The sequence below is a fragment of the Carlito syrichta genome, unplaced genomic scaffold (assembly GCF_000164805.1).
Source record: "Carlito syrichta isolate Samal-C Ts95f unplaced genomic scaffold, Tarsius_syrichta-2.0.1 Scaffold309891, whole genome shotgun sequence".
Taxonomy (NCBI): domain Eukaryota; kingdom Metazoa; phylum Chordata; class Mammalia; order Primates; family Tarsiidae; genus Carlito; species Carlito syrichta.
The window spans coordinates 781,474-791,273 of NW_007253987.1; the positions used below are offsets into that span (position 1 = coordinate 781,474).

The following is a 9,800-nucleotide window of genomic DNA, read 5'->3' on the forward strand; positions in this document are numbered from 1 at the left end:
TTTGCAGCAAATTGGATGGAGTTGAAGACCATCAAACTAAGTGATCCATCACAGAAACAAGGAATGGAATACTGCGTGTTCTCACTCATAAGTGGGACCTGAACATTAGTTACATTAGCACAATGGAGGGATTGGCAGTTGCTGGGCACTGGTAGGAGAGGGAGGGAAAGAGGAGTGTGGGGGACATGTAACAACACAAAGGGTACCTGGTTCTATACTGGAAGTGAGGGCAAGTTAGAAGCTTGAACTTCATCTGCATGCAGCCTATTCATGTAGTTAATTCTCACTTGTACCCCACATCTCTATAATGAAATAAAATTTAATATAAAATAATAATAATCTACCACAATCAGTGGGTTTTATTCCAGGGATGCAAGGATGCTTTAACATATGCAGGTCAATAAATGTAATCTGCCACATAGACAGAATTTAAAACAAAAAGTATATGATCATTTCAATAGGTGAAGAAAAAGCCCTTGAGAAAATCCAGCATCCCTTCATGATAAAAACACTCAACAAAATAAGCATAAAGGAACATTCCCCAAAATAATAAAAGCCAGCTATAACAACCCCACAGCCAATGTCATCCTGAATGGAGAAAAGTTGAAAACATTCCCTCTCAAAACTTGAACAAGGCAAGGATGCTCATTTTCACCACCCCAATTCAACATAGTACTAGAAGCCCTAGCCAGAGCAATCAGGCAAGAGAAAACAATGAAGGGTATCCAGAATGGAAAAAAAAAGAAAGACATCCAACTGTCCCTGTATGCTGACAATAGGATCTTATATCTAGAGAATCCTAAAATTTCTCCAAAAGACTCCTGGACTTGATAAATAAATTTGGAAGTTTCAGGATACAAAATCATCAGCACTGCTATAAATCAATAGCGACCAAGTTGAGAATCAAATCAAGAACTCAATTTCATTTACAGTAGCAGCCAAAAAGCTGAAATATCTAGAAAAATATTTAACCAAGGAAGTAAAAGATATATACAAGAAGAACTGCGAAACACTGATGAAAAAAATAGTGGAGAACACAAATGGAGAAACATTTCATGCTCATGAATTGAAAGAATCAACATTGTTGAAATGATCATATTACCCAAGGCAATCTACAGACTCAACACAATCTCTATCAAACTACCAATGGCATTTTTTACAGAGTTAGAAAAAACAATCCTAATCTCTATATAAAACCAAAAAAGAGGCAGAATATCCAAGGGAATCTTAAGCAAAAATTACAAATCTGGAGGTATCACATTATCTGACTTCAGATTATACTACAAGCCTGTAGTAAACAAGATAGCATGGTTCTGGTACAAGAGCAGACACATGAACCAATGGAACAAAATAGAGAATCCAGAAATAAACCCCAATACCTACAATCAACTGATTTTTGACAGCAATCCCATCATTAGGTATCTACACAAAGGAACAGAGGACATTATACAAATAAGACACCTGCACACTTATGGGCATAGCAGCTCAATTCATAATTGCAAAGATGTGGAGTCAACCTAAATGCCCATTCACTGATTAGCAGATAATGAAAATGTGGTGTGTATATATATATTTTATATATATATATGTATACTATTTTATTTTATACTATTCAGTCATAAAAAAGAAACGAAATAATGTCTTTTGCAGCAACTTGGATGAAATTGAAGAACATTATCCTAAGTGAACTAACATCCTAAGGAACTAACATCCTAAGGAATAGAAAACCAAACATCATGTGTTCTCGCTTATAAATGGCCACTAACCTAAGGATCTGCAAAGTCATAGAGAATGATATAATCGATAATAGAGACTCAGAAAAAGAACTGGGGTAAGGCGTTGAAGGATGAAAACTCACCTATTAAGTATGTTGTGCACAGATGAGAATGGGGGGTACACTTAAAGACTTCCTTGCCACTATACAATGAAACCATGTAACCAAAAACTATTTGTACTCCCCTAAACCAGCGATCCTCAACCGTTCTAGCATCAGGGACCAGTTTTGTGGAAGGCAATTTTTCCACAGACATGGGGAGGGTGCGATGGGATGGTTTTGGGTGATTCAAGCACATTACACTTATTGTACACTTTATTTCTATTATTATTACATTGTAATATATAATGAAATAATTATACAACTCACCCTAACGCAGAATCAGTGGGCGTCCAGTAGGCATAACATTTAATTGTGCTTTTAATTATTCATTCTGATGATCTCTACCTTTTTTTTTTTGTGATATCAGAATTTTATTTTATTTAAAAATTTTTTATTTTAAATATGTGGGGTACAATCCAGGGTTAGGTATACAAATGTTCATCATGCAGGTACCCTTGTTGATGAGGTGTGCCCCCCTCCCCTGGCAGTTTCCCTTGACTGCCAATCCCTTTCTTATATAGAATAGCTTTTAATCAGACTGTTTAATCAAATGCTGTGTCCTCACGTTTTCCTGTAACTAGACGGTCATCTCTGTGGGTGATGAGACCTGAAATGTGTTGCTTATGTCCAGTCTACTTCACAATCTCATTTTGGTTGCAGTTACTGCAGAAAACCCTGCTTCGCAGAGAGAGGATGCTGGAAATGGAAACAGGCTTCCATTTATTTTTGATCCTCTGTTCTTTTTCTGACTTTCTTTTGTATTGACTATATCTTCAAGTATTTCATTTAAACCTTACAACTAGCTTTTAAAACTCCATTTGTTATAATTAATTATTGTTTTTATATATCACTGAATCCTATTTACTGACATTTTGTTTGGAATTTTTGCATCTATGTTTAGGCTGCATTTGCTTGTAATCTTGAAGTTCCCTTGAAGGAACTTTGTATGAACTTGTTCATAATATAATATTTTTGATATCTGTAAAAAAAAAAGTAGCAATTTGTATTTTCTTTCTTTTTCTTTTGACTAACATTGGCACATTACAATACCAATTGTTTCCTATTTCATTGTTTTCAAATGTTTCTATAATTTCTTGAATTCAGTTTTCTTACTTTTCTTTTTAACTTTCTAGCTCCTGGAGATAAAAACAAAATTTGTTTATTTTTAGCCTTTCTTCTTTTGTAAGAGATATATTTCTATATATTATTATACTTGAACTCTTGGCCTCAAGTAAACCTCTGGCCTCAGCCTCCCAAAGTCTGGGATTACAGGCATGAACCACCATGCCTGACCAGTAAAACTATACTTCAAAGAATGGCTTCAAATGAGTTACACAAACTTTAGTAAATCATTTCTTCACTACAGGTTGAGTATTCCTAATCTGAGAATCTGAAATTCAAAAAATGCCCCAAATTCCAAAACCTTTTGAGTACCAACATGACACCAAAAGGAAATGCTCATTGGTGCATTTTGAATTTCAGATTTTTGAATTAGGTATGCTTAATGGCATAATGCAAATGTTCTGAAATTCAAAAATAATTTAAAACACTTCTGGTCCCACACATTTCTGATAAACGATACTCACTCTGTATTATTTATTTCAAAATATTTTTTATTTTTGTTTTTATTTCATCTTTGACTGAAAGAATATATAGATTTTTACATTTTAGTAAGTTATTTCCTTTTTTAGTCACCTTTTTGTTATTGAACTTAATTTTATTTCTTTGGGACCAGAGAATATTCTTGAAAAGTTTTATTCATTTAACATTGGTGAGATATTCTTATGGACTCACATATGGTCAATTTTGGTAAAAATAGTCCATGTGCACTTGATAAGAATGTGGATTATTTCATTCTTGAGCACATCAAGTTTGTCAAACTGTTTTTCAGATATTCTCTGTCTTTATTGACTTTGGGTCTATTCCTAATATGAGCTATTGAGTTATGTATTTTACAAACTTTGTTATGAATTCAGACTTGTCCTTTTTTTCTTTTCTGTAAATATCTGCTAGGTTTTTTGGTGCATAAATTTTAAGATTGTTATATCTTTCTGTTGATTCAAGTATTTTTATCATTATAAAATATACTCCCCTTTTCTTCTCTAATACTGCTTTTCACCTCAAAATCTACTACATATGATAATTATTATAGTTACACCAAATTTATTTTGACTAACGTTTGCTTGATCTATTTTTCCACCATTTTAATTTCAAACTTCCTGGATTTTTTAAATATTTAAATTGTATTGACTGAGGCCTCATGATGACGAACACATGGCATTCTACTGCCCACAAGAATTGGCAGTAGCTCAGATCACTTGCCTGATGATTGAAGAAGAGCATTCCTTCTTCTTGGGCATTTTCAAGAAATCAAATAACCCAGCTACTTTTGGCAGCCTTTCCAGACCTGAAAAGAAAGTCTGCTTTGGGTTGAAGACAACAATTTGGATAATAGAGCAGAGAGGCAGGAAAAAACAAGCAAACAAACAAAAAAACTAGATTCTTGATCAATAAACCCAGAAGTCAGGTCTACCTCTGTATTTTCTAATATATGAGTCAATAAACTCCATTATTTAAAGTAAGTAGATAAATAAATTGTATTTCATGTAAGCAGTGAATTGTTGGAGTTTTAAAATCTTGCTTCTCAATATGACTTGCCTTTACTTGGAGTAATTAGTTCATTTACCTTTAGTATAATTACATTCTTCATCCTATAAGTTATGTCCCTAAATCTTCACATTTTTTTCTGCCAGTCTCTTGTTGCTGCTCCTCTCTGAAATTGCATCCTTTTTTAAGACAGTGTTTACATAGCTAATATATCTATGCATATTCTTATCTATAAATTGCAATGTGTGCATTCTATGTGAATTCTAAGTTTACTGCTTGCTTTTCACTTATTTGTTTTTGTTTTGCTGTCATTCATAGTCTGTTCCTATAGTTCTTGATATTTCAGTGTGATCTCATCGTGCAATTTTAATTATGGAAGTTATGTCAGCATACATGGAAGAAGGTCTTCTCTAAAACTTAATTTTTTATTCAAAGATTAAAATAGCACCTATCTTAATGGATTGAAGACTTGTGAAGTTAAAATGAGAAAATGAGTATTTAACATAATGCTAGAAACATAATAAAAGCACAAAAATATTAGATTTCACTTTTAGTTTTTGGATCAATATATTGGTTTATTTAATTGTTTCTTGTCTCCTTTATTAGAATACAAATTCCATAAATCATACCAGTTTTGAGATCCCATCTGCTACTATATTCCCTCAGTGACCAGAAAAGAGCTTGTTATCTTTAGAAATTCAGGAAATACTTATTGAGTAAATGAATGAGTGAGTGCCATCAAAGTTGGATATACTAAACTAAGAGACTATTTCTAAGAGCCTTTCATGTTAAGAATGATCAACATAATCTTCTGCGTCATGGATGTAATAACTATATGCATAAAAACATAGCAACAGTTTTCTAAGATAATATTGGTTAAGTTTATCATATCCAGTGTTGAGCTTATATTTTTCTTTAAAAATAAATTAATCATTTAGCGTAAGTGTCTTCAATAGCTAAATTTATTGGTCACTTCCATATAGTATTTTTCTTTATATATCTAGCCTGAATATAAACAACATAAATGATAATGATCTGATATTGAAGGCGATAAAGTCAAATATTTGTTTCTGTTGTGTTTTGTATCCTGTAGGTATATGTTGGCACTTCTGAACAATTTAATTTACTAAATGCAAAATAGTCTCAGGATGACAAGTAAAATCCATGAAACAGAAACTTTAATTTGCATCTTAACAAATTGTAGATAGTCATTCAGGTTGAGCATGCATTCTCTAGACTAGTTAAGTTTTATAGATGCAATTGGAGGGGTCGCTATGAATATATTTCTGATTTCATTGCAAGGCATTACTGGGGGCACGTTTAAGACCTTATATAATAATAAAAGAGAGGAAAATCATCCTTCTATCAAGCAGTCAATATATGCCTCATTCTGCAGCAGGTAATTTAAAATAGATGTAAAGAAGCTTGATTAAAGATTGGAAGATATGCTAAGTGTAGTGGACAGCATCTTCATGTTTGTTTTGATTAGTGTATCAATACTGGGGATTTTAGGGAATGGATTTATCGGACTTGTAAACTGCATTGACTGTGTCAAGAATAAGTTCTCCATGATTGCCTTTATTCTCATTGGCTTAGCTATTTCTAGAATTTGTTTGATATTGATAGTAATTACAGATGGATTTATAAAGGTATTCTCTCCAGCTATGTATGCTTCTGGTAACCTAATTGACTATATTAGTTACCTATGGGTAATTATCAATCAATCAAGTACCTGGTTTGCCGCTAGCCTCATCATATTCTATTTCCTGAAGATAGCAAATTTTTCCAACTACATATTTCTCTGGTTGAAGAGTAGAATCAATAGGGTTATCCCTCTTCTGATGGGATCTTTGCTTATTTCGCTGTTACTTACTTTTCCACAAATTGTGAAGATTATTAATGATTATAAAATGAAGAATGTCACAGCCTGGCATCTCAACATGGATAAAAGTGAATTCTTTATGAAACAGATTTTGCTAAATCTGGGAGTCATTTTCTTATTTACACTATCCCTAATTACATGTTTCTTGTTGATTGTTTCCCTTTGGAGACACAACAGGCAGATACAACTGAATGTCACAGGATTCAAAGACTCCAACACAGAAGCTCATGTGAAGGCCATTAAAGTTTTGATATCTTTCATCATCCTCTTGATCTTACATTCTATAGGCATTGTCATAGAAATATCATGTTTTTTTGTGCCAGAAAACAAACTGCTGTTTATTTTTGGAATGACAACTACAAACATCTATCCCTGGGGTCATTCATTTATCCTAATTCTAGGAAACAGCAAGCTAAAGCAAGCCTCTTTGAAGGTACTGCAGCAATTAAAGTGCTGTAAGAAAGGGTAAAAAAATCTCAGAGCCACATAGACAAGCCAGGGGAGAAGTGAATGTTCTAGGACAGTAATCCAGTGATTAAATTCTTGAAGACCTGCTTCACTTGCACTGCATTCTTGCATTGTTTTTTAACCACGTTATTAAACACCACTGATATCTTCCACAATTGTTTTGACTGCATCTTGGAAAATCTCACTTTTTAGTGAGACTGTAATCTCACATTAAAATTTAGAGGTTTATTCAGCTTCCCTACGCTGCAATTTCTCACATACTTCCCAGAGGAATAATATCAGTGTGGAGACTATTCACTGTAAGGGTTATGATGATGAGAATAAGTATCTAAAAGAAGACTTCTCATTTTACTTTTTGAGGCATGGACACCCATTGTCTAAGATGATTCAAAAAAGAAAAAAGAAACGGAGACAAAGAAAGTTATGATCAATCTTGACATGTGGAATATAGAAGTGAGGGACAGATGGAGAGACTCTTTTTTCGTGTGCTATTTTAATTTCTTAAAATGTTACTTTTATTAGCATTGTTTAAAACTCAATGTCCTTTTTAACTGATGTTTGTTTGATGTAGTATCAGTAGTCATAGTAGTAGATGCAGTTTTGTGAAAAAAAAGTTAGGGAAACAGTCTGCTTGAGGGAGATGGAATCAGAACATTGATTAAATGAATCTCTACACTCTGCAAATTCAGTGATTAAGCAAGGTCATGAACCAATTAGGGCTGTGTAAAGATTCCGCTAAAATTATAGATCCAAAGGACTCAATGCAGTCCCTGACCAAGAACACAAGATTGAATCCAGGACAAAGTTTGTATGAAATGTTCTGCCTTATAGTTTCACACACACAAACACACACACACATACACACACACAAATTTATATACACATCTTTGTACTCAAAGACATATCTCAAATGTTGGCTTTTAAAGTGAATTTTTATGTCCAATCTAGAATAAGAACTGAGTGACTTATGTTGGCAACATCCAAAAGTGCCTTGATCTTGTACTTATGGTCTGATGCCTGGAATATTTCTAAATATAAGGGCTTAATTAATATCTATGTGAGGTTCCCAAATCAATATTTTTATATTTTTAAACTAACTTGGTTGGAGTGTACAGATACTTAAGAGACAACAGAAATAAAAACTAATATCACTAACCAGTTTTCACCCAAATTTACCAGATTAGTTTATATTTTATAAACTGTGCTTTCTATATAGATGATGTTAGAATATATTTATCCATTTTCCCATATTAAAAAAATTATAATTGCCATTTTTTTGGGATGAATAGTAGCTAATCTTGCAAATATATAATACTGTACTTAATCTTTACATTTAGGTTGCTTTCAGTTTTTCACTGTTGTAAATAACATAAGATGAGTATTGTGGAACATTAATGCTATTCATTCATTCAATAAATACTTTTTGAATGCTAACTCTGCTAGGTGTTGAGAATACAGTACTAAACAAAACACCAATGTAACGGATGATATATTCCAGTACAACAAAAGTGAATAGCAAACAATAACTTAAATGATGATGTTTATGGTGTTGGGAGATAAAAACTATAGGATACCAAGAAAATGCCCTGACTTGGTCTTGGGAATAGAGAATGTGTCACTGAAGTTTAGATGGTTTGTTCTGAAATAAGAGTAATGCACAGGAGTAAGGTGGCCAAAGCAGGAGGAATTTGGGGTGAGAAAGCATTGTGTGCCAAGGTCTTGAGACAAGAAGAGGTTGAGGGCATTTCAAGAACTGAAGGTCCAGTGTGCCTAGTATATACAGAGAGCAGTATTTAAATTATTTTTCAGGGAAATTCCAATGGGGAGAATTTGATAACTTTTTTTTTTCAAAACTGATAAATTACCCTGCAGAAATAGTGAGCCAATATTTGAATAAAGAGAAACTACCCATCTTATTCCAATCTCAAAATCAAGCAAGGTTATTACTTTTAATGTTGTTACTTTTATTGCAAACAAAATCTCTTTAATTCACATATGTTTGATTACTAATATGGTTAAGCATATTCACAAAATTGTTAACCAATAGCATATACTTCTTGGGAATTGTTCATCTGTTTTCTTCTTTTTTATGTCTTATAGTTTTTCTCGCCAATTTTGTAACTACTTCATACATTAACACAATACCATGACATGTTATGATTTTTTTAATTTTCTGTTTAGTAAATATCTTAGTTTTGGTGTTTGGAGAAATATATTTGTAATTTATATAAACACAAATTAAATTGTGTTTTCTGCTACTGCTATTTATTGTCAATATTAGCTTAGTTTTTTATACCTGTTATTTTTATCAATAGCTTTATCATTTTGCTATGAAGTAATAGAGTTTCATTGCACCTAAAATTAGAAAACATAGAAATGTATGAAGAAAAAAATTGATTATAAACTTTTGTGATACTCAAGTAAACATTGTTAACATGTTTCTTTTTCTTTTTTTTTTTAATCAATATTTTTTATTATGATTTTGTGGGGTACAGTTAAGGGTTAGGTGCACAATTACGTTTCATTCAGGCACTCTGTTGATAAGAGGTGTTTCTATGTAGATTTTAAGATAGCTTTCAAGATAGATAAATAATAGGTATATAATAGGTATGTTGCTTAAAAATCTGTTTTGATTATGTGGATATATAAACTGGATGTATAGGTTTTTAAATCTGTAAATAGTAAGATTATAGCTGATTTTTGCTTATTTTACTCTTCTGTAATTTTCTATGCAATGATTTGTGCAATCAGAAAAATATAACTAAATAAAAAAAGATATATGTAAAAAAAACATGTTTGGTTAACTTTTCTTGGGAAATGAGAGAAAGGGTCTTCCTCGGCTTTGCATAAGCTGTATAAGTACTAAATATTACATTTGTTGGCATTGTAGGTCTGATCATTTACTTTATTGTTTGCCTAACTTTGAGTTACAGTGGCTTGGTCCTCATGTATTTTGTGATTCTATTT

At 32.4% G+C, this 9,800-nt stretch overlaps 1 protein-coding gene across 1 annotated transcript; it reads left to right on the forward strand.

The window, feature by feature from the left end:
- The first annotated feature begins 5,873 nt into the window (after window positions 1-5,873).
- TAS2R10 (taste 2 receptor member 10) lies at window positions 5,874-6,985 on the forward strand. Its single transcript, XM_008068182.1, has one exon. It carries the CDS (start codon window positions 5,929-5,931, stop codon window positions 6,832-6,834), a length of 906 nt encoding a protein of 301 aa, XP_008066373.1. The 5' UTR covers window positions 5,874-5,928; the 3' UTR covers window positions 6,835-6,985.
- Window positions 6,986-9,800: the final 2,815 nt, after the last annotated feature.

Coding starts and splice junctions, on each gene's coding strand:
- TAS2R10 (XM_008068182.1), top strand. CDS start 5,929: ATGCTAAGTGTAGTGGACAGCATCTTCATGTTTGTTTTGATTAGTGTA.